Source organism: Macaca nemestrina, chromosome 6 (genome assembly GCF_043159975.1).
Source record: "Macaca nemestrina isolate mMacNem1 chromosome 6, mMacNem.hap1, whole genome shotgun sequence".
In the NCBI taxonomy this organism is placed as follows: Eukaryota; Metazoa; Chordata; class Mammalia; order Primates; family Cercopithecidae; genus Macaca; species Macaca nemestrina.
In genome coordinates this window covers 101327464-101345266 of record NC_092130.1, presented here as the reverse complement: position 1 = coordinate 101345266, position 17803 = coordinate 101327464, and the positions used below count along the sequence as shown (strand labels likewise).

Genomic DNA, 17803 nt, shown 5'->3' with positions numbered 1-17803 from the left:
TTTCCTGGTCTGTGATAGTTTCTTAGTTTTTCCTTCTTTTTCATGACCTCGACAATCTTGGGTATTACCATACAGGTATTCTGCAGAATGTCGCCCAATCTGGGTTTGTCTGATCATTTTCTCATAATTAGATCAGGGTTATGGATTTTTAGAAAGAATATCACAAAGAGGAAGTGCCCTTCTCATAACATCCTATCATGGGGTATATAATAGCCACATGATGTCATGGATGATATTAACTTTCCTTACTTGGTTACTGTTTGCTAGGCTTCTCCACTGTGAAGTTAGTGTTTTTCCCTTTGGAAGTAAGTCAGTAAATCTAATCTACCCTGAGATGAGAGAGAGCAGGAATTAACTTCCTCCTCCAGGGGATACTAAAATATACATAACATAAAATTTACCATTTTAACCATTTTTAAGTGTACAGTTCATACTGTTTTATAACCATCACCACCACCCATCTCTAGAACTGTTTCATTGTCTCCACTGAAACCCTGCACTCATAAAACACTTAACTGTAAAAGGAATTCTTACATTTAAATTGTTTGGCATAGCATCTGACAATGCAGAAGGCACACAATAAGTGTGAGCTATTCATAAGTCCTTTTCAGTGAGACACTTTTAGAAATATTTTTTTCCTTCCTTTGTAGATAATGAATCAACCTCCAAAAGAGATTCAGTAAAAGTAAAAGTGATCATTTAACCTTTCCCTTAATGTAATGGCCTTTCATAAAAATTCAGTTGTGGGGCCAGGCACAGTGGCTCATTCCTGTAATCCCAGCTTTTTGGGAGGCTGAGGTGGGTGGATCACCTGAGGTCAGGAGTTTGAGATCAGCCTGGCCAACATGGTGAAACCCCATCCCTACTAAAAATGGTGGCGGGCACCTGTAATCCCAGCTACTCTGGAGGCTGAGGCAGGAGAACCATTGGAACCTGGAAGGCAGAGGCTGCAGTGAGCCGAGATCCCGCCACTGCACTCCAGCCTGGGCAACAGAGTGAGACTCTGTCTAAAACAAAAAACAAACAAAAAAATTCAGTTGGGAAGGGGAATAATAATTACTGGCTAAAATGGGATTTTAGGTTAGGCATAGTGGCTCATGGCTGTAATCTCAGCACATTAGGAAGCTGAGGCAAGAGATTGCTCGAGCCCACGAGTTCAAGACCAGCCTGGACAACCCAGTGAAATCACGTCTCTACAAAAAAAATTTTAAAATTAGCTGGACGTGGTGGCACGAGCGTGTAGTCCCAGCTACTTGGGAGGCTGAGGCAGGAGGATAACATGAGCCTGGGAGGTCGAAGCTGCAGTGAGCCATGATCACGCCACTGTACTCCAGCCTGGGCAATAGAGCGAGACCCCCATCTCAAAAACAAAATAAAATGGGATTTCAGCTTGTGTTTGGAAAGGGGAGTAAAAGTTTTTGGCTAAAATGGTATTTTAATTTTTTTTTTTTTTTTTTTTTTAGGTGGAGTCTTGCCCTGTCACCCAGGCTGGAGTGCAATGGTATGATCTCGGCTCAATGCAACCTCTGCCTCCCAGCTTCAAACTGTTCTCCTGCCTCAGTCTCCCCAGTCGCTGGGATTAAAGGCGCCTGCCGTCATGCCCAGCTAATTTTTGTATTTTTAGTAGAGACAGGGTTTCACCATATTGGCCAGGCTGGTCTTGAACTCCTGACCTCGTGATCCGCCCGCCTTGGCCTCCCAAAGTGCTGGGATTACAGGTGCGAGCCACCACGCCCGGCCTCTTATTCTTTGTGGTATTTTTATCACCATGTTTTATAAATAATTGGTTATACTTCCATAATCTTATGTCCATAAACCTTTCTGAATTTTTCTAACATGTAAATGACTTTTTTCTAGAAGTTAGGAAGTCATACAGAATAATGTATTCTGGTGGGTGCAGTAGCTCATGCCTATAATTGCAACACTTTGCAAGGCCAGGATCGCTTGAGGCCAGGAATTTGAGACTAGCCTAGGTAACGTAGTGAGACTCCATCTCTACAAAAAATAAAAAATTAGCTGGTGTAGTGACATGCACTTGTAATCTTAGCTACTCAGGAGGCTGAGGCAAGAGGATCACTTGAGCCCAGAAGTTGAAGGCTGCAGTGAGCTACAGCTGTGCCAGCACACTCCAGCGTGGACAACAGAGAGAGACTCTGTCTCATAAATAAATAAATAACATATTGTATATGTTATAGGGTAGAACTGTTACCATTAAGTTGAAGAATGTGAATTTTGAAGTAAAAACTCGTGCATCTACAGTTTCATCTGTTGTTTCTACTGCAGAAGAAATATTTGCCATTGCTAAGGAATTGCTAAAAACAGAAATTGATGCTGATTTTCCGCATCCCTTGAGATTAAGACTTATGGGTATGACTTTTTTATTTTTTTGTTTTTCCTTAAATCTGCTAGGTTTTCCTAAATAATTCACTTTGGGAATACAGGGGGCCCCCAACTTAACAATGGTTCAACTTAATGATTTTTCAACTTTGCGATGGTGGGAAAGTTGTATGCTTTCAGTACACTTTTGACTTACAGTGCGGTTACATCCTGATAAACCTGTCATAAATTGAAAGTATTATAAGTTGACTTATTATGTTTTCAATTTACAGTGGGTTTATCTGGATACAATCCTATTGTAAGTCAATGAGCACCTGTATTCTCGCCTTCATTTTATTTCTTAAATCTGTTTAGGAAGTTCTTCCTTTGCTGCTGCCATTTATCTTAATTATTAGACCCTGATGTGTGAAGCCATGATCATTAGTTTAATTCCAGTAAGAGCCAATTAAAGTTGTTCTTTTCCTTATAACTTAATGAAATTCTTGTGGCCAGGTATCTTTCAAAATTCAAAACTTTTCAGATTTTGGAAAGCAAATTCAGTGCATGTAGAGTATATTATGTTGTAATACTTCTTTGTGGATCTGGGGCAACACCCCCTATTCAAACATATTAATATTTCTATAGCAAAACAAAATATTCAGAGACTGTAAAGACTGATGACTTTAATTTAGTCATCAAGTATCACTTGTTGCTTACAATTTTCAGAACTTTTTGGATTTTGGAATTACAGATAAAGGATTGTGACATTGTGAAATCACATCTCCAAGCCATTACATGGTAAAAACTAACAAGCCATGTTTCCAAAGTGAACTGGTTGAAAGTATGTATATGGATCAGCACTCCAAATGCACATTTTACTAGTAAGGAGTGGGTCACTAGCCATACTTTCATTTATGAAAGATGTAGCACACGCTGAAATCTACTGAATAAAGTGTTAATTAAAAGAGCCAGGCCAGGCTTGGTGTCTCACACCTGTAATCCCAACACTTTGGGAGGCCAAGGCAGGTGGATCGCCTGAGGTCAGGAGTTTGAGACCAGCCTGGCCAACATAGTGAAACCCCATCTCTACTAAAACTACAAAAAATTAGCTGGACACGGTGGTGGGCACCTGTAATCCCAGCTGCTCGAGAGGCAGAGGCAGGAGAATCGCTTGAACCTGGGAAGTGGAGGTTGCAGTGAGCTGAGATCACACCATTGCACTCCAGCCTGGGCAACAAGAGTGAAACTCTACCTCAAAAAAAAAAAAAAAAAAAAAAAAGCCAAGAGCAGGTATCTATAGAAGCTTAATTCATAATTGCCAAAACTTTGAAACAAGCAAAATGTCCTTCGGTACATGAATGGATAAATAAACTGTGGTACATACAGACAGTGGAATAATATTCAGCACAGAAAAGAAGTGAATTATCAATTCATGAAAAGACATGAATGAAACTTAACTGCATAATGTTAAGTAAAAGAAGCCAATCTGGGCCGGGCGCGGTGGCTCAAGCCTGTAATCCCAGCACTTTGGGAGGCCGAGGCGGGTGGATCACGAGGTCAGGAGATCGAGACTATCCTGGCTAACATGGTGAAACCCCGTCTCTACTAAAAATACAAAAAACTAGCCGGGCGTGGTGGCAGGCGCCTGTAGTCTCAGCTACTTGGGAGGCTGAGGCGGGAGAATGGCGTGAACCCGGGAGGCGGAGCTTGCAGTGAGCCGAGATCATGCCACTGCACTCCAGCCTGGGAGACACAGCGAGACTCCGTCTGAAAAAAAAAAAAAAAAAAAGAAGCCAATCTGAAAAACCTAAATACTGTATGATTCCAACCATATGAGATTCTGGAAAAGGCAAATATGAGTACCATATAAAATAATTGATTGTCAGGAGTTAAGAGGAGAAGAAGGGATGAATAGGCAAAAACACAGGAATTTTAGGGCAATGAAATGATTCTGTATGATTCTATAATGACACGTCATTATAAATTTGTCCAGGCACACGGAATGTATTCCAAGGGTGAACCCTATGTAAGCTATGGACTTTGAGTGACAATGTTGTGGCAATGTAGGTTTATAGATTGTAACAAATGTACCACTCTGGTGCCACATGTTGATAGTTGGGGTGGCGGGGTATGCTTGTGTAGGGGAAGGGAATCTATGGGAACTCATTGTACCTTCTGCTCAATTTTGCTGTGAACCTAAAATTTCTCTAAAAAATAAAGTTTATTAGAAAAAAAAGAGCTAAAGAGTCTGTATAGTTGACTCCGGTTAGTTACTGGTATTAATGTAATGGTATGTGTCATATATGAATTAAAATCCTACATCATTATGCTAACTCCAAATAGATAGTTAATATTTAATGATATTCTTTTATAAAGGAAGGTAAATTTGTACTTATAATAACAGCTTTGAAATGTGACTTATTTTTTCTCTCTAGCCAACCTTTTGCATATGTCATAGCACTAGACAAAATGTTTTTATGCATTATGAGTGAATTGGCTTTGTTCAATATGAAATTGATTGTGATTGGTTTAATTTAGGTGTTCGGATATCTAGTTTTCCCAATGAAGAAGACAGGAAACACCAACAAAGGAGCATTATTGGCTTTTTACAGGCCGGAAACCAAGCCCTGTCAGCCACTGGGTGTATACTAGAGAAAACAGACAAAGATCAGTTTGTAAAACCTCTAGAAATGTCTCATAAGAAGAGTTTCTTTGATAAAAAACGATCAGAAAGGAAATGGAGTCACCAAGATACATTTAAATGTGAAACTGTGAATAAACAAAGTTTCCAGACATCACAACCATTCCAAGTTTTAAAGAAGAAGATGAGTGAGAATTTGGAAATATCAGAGAATTCAGATAACTGTCAGATATTTACCTGTCCTGTTTGCTTTAGGGCACAAGGGTGCATCAGTCTGGAAGCCTTTAATAAACATGTAGATGCATGTCTTGATGGATCTTCAATCAGTGAAAACTCTAAATTGTTCTCGTGTTCACATGTTTCTGCTACCAGAGTTAACAAGAAAGAAAATGTTCCTGCTTCTTCACTTTGTGAGAAGCAAGATTATGAAGCCCATCCAAAAATTAAAGAAGTGTCTTCAGTAGATTGTGTAGCTTTAGTAGATACTATAGATAACTCATCTAAAGCAGAAAGCATAGATGCTTTAAGTAATAAGCATATCAAGGGAGAATGTTCTAATCTCCCAGGCAAGTCTTTTAATATTGAACACTGTCATCAGAATTCTTCTTGCACTGTTTCGTTGGAAAACGAAGATGTTGGATTATTAAGCAGACAAGAATCCTGCCAGCCTTACTTATGTGAAGTGATAACAGGCCAAGCTCTAGTTTGTCCTGTTTGTAATGTAGAACAAAAGACTTCAGATCTAACCCTGTTCAATGTGCATGTGGATGTTTGCTTAAATAAAAGTTTTATCCAAGAATTAAGAAACGACAAAGTTAACCCAGTTAATCAACCCAAAGAAAGCTCCAGAAGTACTGGTGAGTGTGTAGTCGTTTTAAACTGCATGATTTTCTAGGAATATGTTTTATTAAAATTAATGAGATTGTTAAATCCGAAACATATACTATTAAATGGGTAGTTTGTGTATGCCACCATTTAGGGAAATGTTGGTTACCTTGCCATAGGTTAGAATTAACTCAAGCCTATAGATTGTGATTTTGGGGAAAACTTTGGTTTGATCTTGATTTAGCACAGAATGAACTCAAAGGTTTAAGGAGCTGAGTGATCTAATCAAAAAAGAAATTCCTTCAGAGAGTATCTGCGAAGACACAGTGGTAAATTAACTATAACTGCATAACCAGAAAGCCTCTTTAACTTATTTTTTGGTAGTGCTGACTCTACCCAAATTTCACCAATAAAATTAAGTGTAATGCTAATAAAATTAGTAAATTACAAAGAAATTGTAGTTTTTGGTGTGTTTCCATATGAACTATATAGTACCATGAAAGTTATTATCTTTAATCAATAAGTTTTAACTTTTTAAATTTTTGTACAACTTTTTAATTATTTCATATTATTCATTATGGAATTTCTTGACTTTTCTTTCCTCTAAAGGTAGCTCAAGTGGAGTACAGAAGGCTGTAACAAAAACAAAAAGGTATGGCTAATTAGAGCTTTAATAAAGCTGGCTACAATATGAAAATTCAATCATTTTATAAATTATTAAGTAATCAATGTTAGAAATGAATTATTTTCTAGAATCTCTTCCTGCATTTTAATTGTGTGTTCCTTTTAATTCTAGGCCAGGATTGATGACAAAGTACTCATCAAAGAAAATAAAACCAAACAATCCCAAACATACCCTTGATATATTTTTTAAGTAAACATTGAACATTTTATCATTAACTTTAAATTGAAACTTGTTATTTTATAATCAATGAATTTGTTCTTTCTGATTTTAAGTTTGCAGATTTATTTAGTGAAGGCAAGTGCAATAATCCTTCCTCAGATGATGTTTACTTTTCTAAGATATATATATATTGATTCCGTATATCTTTTTTATAACCATGAGAATTTTACCTCCATTATACATCAATTGGAAATTAATCCTGTTATGAGATAATTTTTAAAAGGGAAATTAGGAATGAGATAAGAAGGTGGTGTTTATTATTTTTATACTGAATATAAAAACATATTTGTAAGGGCTCTCAAAGATTTACACAAACCTATATTATCATAAGAATTTTTCAGCACTTAACTACTTTGTTGGCATTGATCCTAGTATCTAAATACTTCATGAGCATTCATAATTAAGATTTATCTTAAGTTCTGTGAAGAGTATTAACATAACTAGTACAAGTGGTTTTCTTCAGGAAAATAAATATCACAGTTATTATCTGCATTAAAATGGTTTTTGCCTAAAATACAATTTTTAATCTGACTTTTCTTATTTAGAATTCCGTTATCTTATGAATAAGCACTTGAATCACTTTTTAAAATATTTAGTCTAAGATGATTCAAAGTAGTTTTATTTTAATACAGGACCTTTAAATGGCAGTATTTCATTTCTTGTCAATTATGTTGGTACTCTCCACAAATCTATAAAGAAGGATGAATTGTACAGTCATTTTTTAATAATCTTCAAGAGAAAATGTGTAATTCAAAAGATTAATGTGTATTAAAACACATTACATATCTTAGTTACATTTCTATCAACATTTTTATTAATATTTGTGAAAGAAGAGAGCTTAATAGTAGTTAGCTTAAGTAGTTTCTCCAAATACTTTTGTGCTATCTATGAGTTCTTCTCAAAAAATAATTATTTAGGCCAGGCACAATGGCTCATACCTGTAAGGACAGCACTTTGGGAGGCTGAGGTGGGCAGATCACTTGAGGTCAGGAGTTTGAGACCAGCCTGGCCAACATGATAAGACCCTATCTCTACTAAAACGAAAAAAAAAAAAAAATTAGCCAGGCTTGGTGGCACATGCCTGTAATCCCAGCTACTCAGATGGCTGAGGCAGGAGAACCTCTTGAACCTGGGAGGTCGAGGCTGCAGTCAGCCAAGATCTTGCCACTACACTGCAGCCTGGATGAAGAGCGAGACCCTGTCTCAATAATATAATAATAGTTATTATTACTATTTAATTGTAACATGAAGTTGGAAGCCATTTTATGTTACTTCTTTAAGGAGCTAAATCTTTTGTTCTCTTATATTTTTGTTTTCTCCCCTCTTGCTTTTCATATTTTAGCTTATGATCTAAATATATATTTTATATATTATAATATTTTAGGAATAGCTTAATTAAGAACTCATAGACTTTGGCAAAGTGGTAACTGGACTTTTAATTACTAGATTGTTTAAATTAGGCTTAATGCCTGTTAGCATGCCAATCCAATCCCATGACTGATGTTATTATACACTGTGGCAAATACAAAGTTGTAGTGTTATGGTTCTTGATCGTGTGATTTACTTATGTAAATTCTGTACAAATTTAAGTTCAATGAAATATTTAATGTACTGAAAGGTAAATAATACCATATTGAATTATTTTCTGTCTTGCCTTAAGTTTATTTTTATTATCTTCAATATTAGATTAAATGCTAAATTATTTTCATTTAAGGATTTATTTAGTTGAATGTTAATCATTTAGTAATATTTAATAATCATTTGAAATCAAATTTAAAACTTTTATAGATCTAATAGAGATGGTTTCCTTACTTTTCCACTCTTCCTCCCTCTTATGCCTTCATTTTTATTTTCTCTGCCCAGAATTTTCTTCACATTCGTTACTACCTGTTTTGTCTATTATATCCAACCCATTTTCTTTTTATTATAATTTTGATTTGGGGCATTTGAAGAAAATACAGCAAAACTACAAGGACTGGTAATAAGCATGCATAATTTTACCTACTTAGTGAACCTAATATAAACCTAATATAAAGAACCACCATATTTGCAATATATATAACTGGTGAAAAACTAGTGTCCAGAGTATATAAATGATCCCTATGAATCACTAAGAAAAAGACAGTCAATAGAAATTTGTACAAAAGACTTTATATGGCATTTCAAATGAAAGGAAATCCAGATGACCAAGAAACATGAAAATATTCCCAGCCATATTAATATTTGGGAAGTAAAAAATAAAACTACAAGGAGGTATCATTACATCTCTACCTTATTTACAAAAATGAAATGATCTAATGATACTAAATTTTGGTGATGATGTCAGCTCTTACATTGAAAACAATCACTGGAAAAATTTGTCCTTCAGTAAATAAAGATAAACGTGCTCAAAACCCAGCAATTGCACTCTGAAGTATACATCTTTGCAGGCTGTCTTTCATTACAGTTATTTTTTGCCCTGTCAGGACCCTAACTAATACAATGCCTTGGGAAAACTACTGAACATGTATCCTAGAAAGCGTGTACAAGAAAGTTCTGCCCAGTCAGGAAGGTGGCCTAGAAAAAAATTTTTTAGTGTTCATAGCAGCACTGCAATATCCAAAAGTTAGAAATGAACCAATTATTCAGCAATGGTAGAATGGTTAAATTCTACCATGGCATTTGTGTTGAAACAATAGAATTCTACATAATGGTGAAAATGAAGGAAATAGCTAACCACAACATGGATGAATATCACAGACATAGCATAGAGCAAAAGAAGCGAATCACAGAGGGATGCCATCAACATGATTCCATTTGTATAAAGTTTAAAACAGTAAAAACTGAACAACTATATTGTTTTAAGGGTGATAAAACTGTAAAGAAAAGCAAGTGTTTTCATTAACAAGATGATATTTTCCTCCATCTCTGCAAGCTAGTTTCAGTCAAGAAAAAAATACATTTCTTCCAGGACCTTGCTGAACACAGCAAGAAAGAGCCATCCCATGCCAAATTTTTAATTTTTCTCCTAGCATTTCCCCTAAGGCTACCGCCTCAATCAGCATTTGGTCTTCTTTCCAAAGACAGCTGTAGACAGTTTGACCAAATATTTTGTTACCGCTTGTGATGGTTAATATTGAGTTTCAACTTGATTGGATTAAATAATGCAAAATATTGTTCCTGGGTGTGTCTATGAGGGTATTGCCAAAGAAGATTAACATTTGAGTCGGTGGGCTCAAGAGGCAGATCCACCCTCAGTCTAGTTGGGCACTCATCTGATCAGCTGCCAGCATACCTAGGATAAGAGCAGGCAGAGGAACGTGGAAGGACTACACTGGCTACGTCTTCTGGCCTCCATCTTTCTCCTGTGCTGCATATTTTCTGCCCTGGAACATCACACTCCAAGTTCTTCAGCTTTTGGACTCTTGGACTTGCCAGGGACTATGAGGCCTTCAGCCACAGACCGAAGGGCTGCACTGTCTGCTTCTCTACTTTCGAAGTTTTGGAACTCAGACTGGCTTCCTGGCTCCTCAGCTTGCAGACAGCCTGTATGGGACTTCACCTTGTGATTGTGTGAGTCAGTTTTCCTAAGAAACTCCCCTTCATATATACATCTGTCTTATTAGTTCTGCCCCTCTAGAGAACCCTAATACACCGCCAAACAAGTCACCAGTTTTCCAGTCTGTGATATTTGTGTCCCGACTCCCTGAAGTCTTCTCCCCAACCCTAAGTCAATTCGTTATATTAGGCTTTGTTATTTGCAGTGCCCTATTTCTTTATCAGTTCAGTCACAAGTTTCCTGGTGCCTCTTCCTCGTTGAGTCACATGGGGACATGCTTAATTCTCCCAGAAATGTGTGACAGCATGTGTAAAATATTGCCAACCAGGGAAGCTCAACCAATCCTTGGTGTCCAAGGTTTTTACTGGAAGTCAGTCACACAGACACGCATCACACATGTGACTGACCTTACCTATTAAGTCTCAAGACCCCAGAGGTGTAGTGATACCTCATGGCCCAGGGCTTCAGCCATTCAAAAACAGACATTCACCATGAGTCATACTGTTAGCATAAACTACCTCATCAAACTAACAAAATGCAGCCCAAGGCCTCAGGCATACTAAAACACTATTATCAAACTGGAAATTCCAAGGGCTCAGGTCATTTCCCAGGAGCTAGTTAAGGAAGGGCCAGTACCTGAAGACACCTCTCTCTGAAAAGTGCAAGGCTTGAGTAACCTGAGGCTGCTGGGTTAACCCTTTACTGCATAAATGTCGAATTATTAGAATTGTATTCAAATAAAATATAAAAAAGAAAGATCACTTAGAGTAACTTTTTCCTGCCTCACTTGAATAATGCAGAGACGCTTCAAATTCATAACATGTTTAGGAGGTCTCAAGGAGGATGGGCTATGCATTTGGAATGTATGCATATTAGAGTATAAAACAACAAATGACATAATTTCTTTGCATGTGTATAATCCTCTCTTCAATGTAGTTCAAAGGTCTCTTTTTTAATATCAGTCTTTACATTGTCCCTGTAATATAGAGCTATATACCTTTCCTCAATCTTATGTGATAGTAGGAAAAGTAACATTATAAGAAGTATTTATAAATTAATTCACTCCCCCAGAAGTGCTTTATTTTAAAGTTAGCATGGGAATTGCAGTATCCGCAAGGTCAATGTCCCCACTGAAGAAGTGACCTTCTAGAGGAAGAAGTTTCAGCATCACCGTGGGTAATGGAAGCCATATAACAGAATTTAAGAAGGAACTTTGTGCTAAGAAAATGTAGACAGTGGTTATAGGCATTTATGTAAGAAGGCTGTAAGTTAAAGGCAAGAGAGATGTAGCAATTAATAGGAGATATTTTTTCTGCCCTCATTAACAAATGTGTTTATTTACTACTCCTTACCTTTTAACTCATCCCCCCTGTATCCACTGCTACCTCTGCCAACCCTATATCTGTTACTGAATTCTGTCTACTCTTGTGGGGCCTCTTGAAAATATCCATTTCTTTCCATCTCTTTTGTCAAGCCCTTATCAGTTGTCTAAACTCTGACTTTCCAACTGATGTGTCAGTTTTCCTTGCTCTAAACCATCTCACGCATTTTTTTACAGATTAGCCATAAACAGCGTTCCCATAATAGCACTCTCATGTCAAAAAAAACAAAGCAATTTTCAAAAGCTCTTAACTGTCTCCAAGATTAGCAGTGGAATGAGTAGGAAAAGGGAGTTGATTTTTAGTGTATGATTATTTCTGTGGTGTAAATACTCCCACCATGACAGATTTCAAGTTATGTGATGTCAACCAGTTCACAAAATTCCTGAAACTTTAACAGCTCTTGCAAGCCAGTACAAGCCAGCTCCTATATATCACTGTCCATGATGCACTCTAAACACTGGCTTGGCATTCAGGGTTTCCTGAACAGACCAAGCTGTTTCTCCTTTCTGCCATCTGTGCTCCATTGCTCCCTCTGTCCAGAATATGCTTCCTGAATGCCCCTTTTCTATCTCCCACCTACATAGTCACTCGTCTTTCAACTCAGCTCAGGGGCCACCTTCAGAAAACGGTTCCTTGCCCTCTGGAAAAACTGATCAGTCACTATTTTGTGCTGCTGTTTCTCTACAAAGATCCTGAAACATTCTTTGCATGGCCCCCGATGTTGGTTTCTCCCTACCAGATTGTAGGCCCCAAGAGATCCTGGGCTTTCACTTATCTCTGAATTCCAAGTATGAAGTGTATGGCCTGGCACACAGTAGATACGGAGAGTCATTTGTTGACATGTAAATGAATAAATAGTATGTGTCCAAGAGTGTTTACTACTATCTTACTGTTTTTCTCTGGGAAGACAGAATGGTGGCTAAGTGGCTGCACTCACACTAGGTCCTAAAGAGTGGGCGTTCCAGAAAGAGACAATTGTATTTATTTCCCTTTATTAGATAGTGGCTTGCTTTATACATGTTTTATTATTATACTGTGTCCTTTTGGAGTGGCTTGGAAGTATTTGCAAGAAGACTTAAAATACGACTATTAACCTGGGGCTAATAAAACTGTTTTTTGAGGAAATATTTCATTAAAAAAATCATACCTGGTGTACCTGGTGCTGAACTGTTGTTTTTAGAGACAAGGTCTGATCGTCACCCAGGCTGGAATGCAGTGTCATGATCATAACTCACTGCAGCCTGGAACTCTCGGGCTTGAGATCCTCTCATCTCAGCTTCCTGAGTAGCTGGGACTACAGGCTGGTGCCATGATGCCCAGCTAAGTTTTTGTAATTTTTGTTGAGATAGGATCTTGCTATGTGGCCTAGATTGGTCTTGAACTCCTGGCTTCAAGCAGTCCTCCTTCCTCAGCCTCCCAAAGCTCTGAGCCACCATGCCTGGCCCTGGTACTGAATTTTCTTTGACGTAATGTTCCATTTTGAAAAGCAGTGATATATTTGAACACACTTTGTGTTGCTAGGATTTTAGTAAACTTCACAGAGAGGTGATGTTTATTTCCCTGGAGAAAAAACTGTTTTTTCATTGTATAATTAGGGACTAATCACTTTTGCTTTGTAATACATAACTGAATTAGGTTGTTAAGAAAAACTCCAATGACATTATGGTGACTATTGGAAACATGATTCCATTTATTAAGCAAACCATAATATTGAACTGTTCCCCTTACCAGTATGAGGCAATTGTGATAGTGTTACTTTGTAACTGCTGCTGTCTACAGAATGCTCAGGGAAATTAAAGATAATCAGAGACAAATGGTACTAACCCTTCTAACCTGTCGCTAAAGTGTAGAGGACTCTTTCCTGTATACACACACACACACACACACACACACGCACACAACCTCTGCCAACCACATACCTATCATTGAGTTCCGTCTACTCTTGTTGGGCCTCTTTGAAAACACTTCTTTCCATGTCTTTTATCAGGTTCTTATCAGTTGTCTAATATCTAGCTGTCTAACTCATTGCTTAGCTTTCACCAGTTGCTTTCCCTGCTCTAGATCATCTTGTGCATTTTTATATACAATACTTTCCTAATATCACTCATGTTCTTGGGTGTCTGTGGAGAGAGTGAGAGAGAGAGACAAAAAGAAAAAAAAAGGTTGGGTCAGCTCTAGGATAAAATCTAGTTCTCTTTTATGAAGGCTCAAAAGTTTTTTCCTCTTAGAATATGCTAAACATCAAATGTGATCTCTGAAACCATCCACAAGTGTGAGATATGCCAAGGTTTTTTGGGTTTTGCTAGCAATTCTGGGCAGAGATCCTGGTTGTCCTTCAACATTCTACTTTTCTGCCATATTATTAGAATTTTAGTTTGGCACATGATCACCCAGAATAGACTACTGTATTTCATCAATTCTTTATAAACCACTAAGAAATAATACCTAAGATAGGGAGTCTAATGGGTTACCAGTGCATAAATATGGGACACCAAGGTTTATACCTTCAGAGCAAGGATAAAGGAGAAATCCTCCATGAAAAAAGAGGGAGCAAAGCAACTTGCCTGCTCAACCTTGGCACTGGTTGGAAGGAGGGACTGCCAGTGAGAATTTGAATCACAAACCAGCACACATGTAGGCTTGTAATCTGAATTCACACAAATGGTATCGTCCTGAAGAGCTCAAGCAGAAAATGTAATTAAAGTGAGGTTAGTATTGTCCCTAGTGACTGGCGGAAGCATATGCAAATCCTTTCTGGAATAACTCAACTTCAATTCAGGTGGACAATTTAGTATCTCAATTAAAAATATGTGATAGTGTGAAAAATAGAGGTTACAGAATTGATGACTACAATATATCTCCCATCCTTGCAGCTCACACCCTCCCGGCTAGGGGTAGCCACGTGACTGAGTTTTGACTAATATAAAAGGAAGTACTGGCTGGGTGCGGTGTCTCACACCTGTAATCTCAGCACTTTGGGAGGCTGAGGCACGTGGATCACCTGAGGTCAGGAGTTCCAGACCAGCCTGGCCAAGATGGTAAAACCCCGTCTCTACTAAAAATACAAAAAGTAGCTGGGCATGGTGGCACGCTTGTGATCCCAGCTACTCAGGAGGCTGAGGCAAAAGAATCGCTTGAACCCGGGAGGCGGAGGTTGCAGTGAGCTGAGATTGCACCACTGCACTCCAACCTGGGTGACAAAGCTAGACGAGACCTTGTCTCAAAAAAAAAAAAAAAAAAAAAAAAAAAAAAAAAAGGAAGTACTATGTGTGGTTGCTTTTGGGAAACTTCCCTTCTTGCAGCTATAGCATTCTCTTTGCCTCTTCTTTCTATTTCTCTGTTCCATCCTGCTGCCTGGAAGCAGATGCTGCCGTTTACACCTAAACATAAGGGCTGCACATGGGGATGGTGGAGTAGTGGGCTGCAGAGGCTGATTCCTGGGGGCGTTGTAAAACAGAGACATATCAGCACTGGCCTGCACACTTTGAGACTTTCACAAGAAGCAAATAAAAAAACTGTTTAAGCCATAGTTACTTGGGTTTTCCTATTAATTATAGCTGAATCCTAGCAGATAAAGGACATAAAGATTATTAAGACATGTTTGTCCTCAAAAAATGGACAGCCACTCCAGGGACAGTTTCTATTCAATGTAGGGAGGGCCATAATAGGTGAATATACAAAGTGGGAGTCTAGGGAGAAATCATCTGGTAGAGGAGGGCAAAGAGAAATCTAGGAAGATGTTTTTAAAAATATGGAATCCTTGAACAGGATCTGGTTTGAAAGGTTTACTTCAGAATTGAACATATTTTTTTAGTCTAGACCTTCCTTTAGGGAAAAAACTAAAGCTTTCAGGACTCAAAGACAAGTTACTGCTCACATGGCTAAATTGCGTTCCATATTTATTTGACAAATACTTATTGCAGGTTGGGTAGCTGTTGGAGATGCAGTAGGAAACTTTTTTTTTTTTTTTTTTTTTTTTTGAGACAGAGTCTTGCTCTGTCACACAGGTTGGAATACAGTGACATGATAACAGCTTGCTGCAGCCTTGACCTCCTTGGCTCAGGCCATACTCCCATCTCAGCTTCCCAAGTAGCTAAGACTACAGGTGTGCACCACCAGCAGCAGCTAATTTTTAAATTATTTGTGGAGACTGGAGTCTCACTAAGTTGCCCAGGTTGGCCTCAAACTCCTGGCCTCAAGCCATCCTCGACTTCAGCCTCTCAAATTGCTGGGATTATAGGCATGGACCACCACGCCTGGCCCAACAGACTTTTAAAAATCACTGTATTCATGAAGTTTACCTTCTGGTTGTGGAAACAGACACTAAACAAATACAGACATTTCAATGGTAAGTGCTACAAAGGAAAGTGACAACAGCACAAGAGAATGGAACATGAAGGTAGGGGACACTTTTAGAATAAGATGATCCGAGAAGGCTCCTCTGAGGAAGTGACATTTAACCTGAAACCTTACTGATACAAAGAATCAAAACTATTTTAAAAATTCGGAAGTGGAGGTGGGGGAGAGAGGTTCTAGGCAAAGGGAGGAAATAAAAGCTGGATGGCTCTCCACCAGGAAACACTGGATGAAGAATGGAGAAGAATTGTAGGGCCCAAGATTAGAGAGATGAGTAGGGCCAGCTCGTGTGAGCAAGCTTTTATGTATTAGCACACTTAGAATTAATATTCTGCTTGAGAAGTAACCTGATATTTGAAACAGAGTGAAAAAGAAAATACCTCCACAGTATACTTCGTAACTTCTCATTTAGCCCAAGCTCTCAGGGAAGTAAATTCCAGCTATGGCTGAGTTTCACATAATGCACTGCTTTGGAGTTTTTGTCTCATCTGGTAGAGTAAGATAAGTACCACATACTATTTTTTTTTTTTTTTTTTTTTTTTTTGAGACGGAGTCTCTGTCGCCCAGGCTGGAGTGCAGTGGCCCGATCTCAGCTCACTGCAAGCTCCACCTCCGGGGTTTATGCCATTCTCCTGCCTCAGCCTCCGGAGTAGCTGGGACTACAGGCGCCCGCCACCTCGCCAGGCTAGTTTTTTGTATTTTTTAGTAGGGACGGGGGTTTCACCGTGCTAGCCAGGATGGTCTCGATCTCCTGACCTCGTGATCCGCCCGTCTCGGCCTCCCAAAGTGCTGGGATTACAGGGTTGAGCCACCGCGCCCGGCCACAGTACCACATACTATTATAAGGCTATATAGCATAAAATGATGATGCATTTTCTCCGGTCATCGATAAGAAGATTTTTTAAAAAGTCAATTTCTTGGTTTAGAATTTGAAAGCAGTTTCAAACTTGGATAACAATTCAGATCTTTTTCTTCTTATTATTATTATTTTATTTATTTATTTATTGAGATAGGGTCTGGCTCTATCACACAGACTGGCACACAGTGGCACAATCTTGGCTCATTGCAACCTCTGCCTCCCAGGCCATCCTCCCACCTCAGCCTCCCAAGTAGCTGGGACTACAGGCATGCACCACCATGCCTGGCTAATTTTTGTAGAGAGGGGTTCTCACTTTGTTGCCCAGATTGGGAGATCTTTCTGTACTTGACTGTATGCTTTCCATTGATCTGCTGCTGTTTTCACTATTATTCCTTCTTTTGTGTGGGTATTTTCTTCTGATTTTTAGAATTTTACTTGTAAACATGCTACATACACATATAATTTGTGCCCTGTTTTTCCATTTACATATTATACTTTCCATATTAGTACATTGTCTGATATTTCTGCATAATACTCAATTCAGCTTATCTGCTGTTGTTTTTATCATATCCCTATTACAAACATGAGGCCCATTTCCCTTTTTTAAAAAAGGAAAGTTTGAGGTTACGGGTGGTGTTCTGATAAATAATATTTTGTCATTTGTTTTCATTGATAAGGAAACATTGTTTTGAATTCAGTGCCTCATGGGTGCACAATAATTTGAAGGAAAAAGCTGACAAGTTTGAAATGAAATTGATATTACATAATTTACATTAAAATGATACATCTTTTGTAAATTTGTAAGAAGAATAAAAAATAAATGAAAACCTGATTACCTTTCTTATTTGAAGTTTATTTGGGGGGTCAGAATTTGACTTGCTTCTGTATTATTTCACTTTTCAAAAGAATCCGCCAGGAGAGATTATAATTGCGTGGTCTTCAAATGAGAAATCAAGTCTTTCTTTATTCAAAAGAAAATGTT

General features: G+C 38.2%; 1 protein-coding gene across 5 annotated transcripts in view; it reads left to right on the top strand.

Moving 5' to 3' along the window:
* Positions 1 to 17739, top strand: part of LOC105475129 (DNA polymerase kappa) — a 99032-nt gene extending 81293 nt beyond the window's left edge. For 4 of the 5 annotated variants that reach the window (XM_011730143.3, XM_011730144.3, XM_011730145.3 and 1 more), the window contains 4 exons: positions 2196 to 2367; positions 4855 to 5814; positions 6392 to 6434; positions 6579 to 17737. In XM_011730143.3, the coding sequence (XP_011728445.2) occupies positions 2196 to 2367; positions 4855 to 5814; positions 6392 to 6434; positions 6579 to 6660 (1257 nt within the window). In that variant the 3' untranslated portion in view covers positions 6661 to 17737. Of the gene's footprint in view, positions 1 to 2195; positions 2368 to 4854; positions 5815 to 6391; positions 6435 to 6578 lie in introns of all 5 variants that reach the window. The other variant, XM_011730146.2, reaches the window with a different exon arrangement.
* Positions 17740 to 17803: the final 64 nt, after the last annotated feature.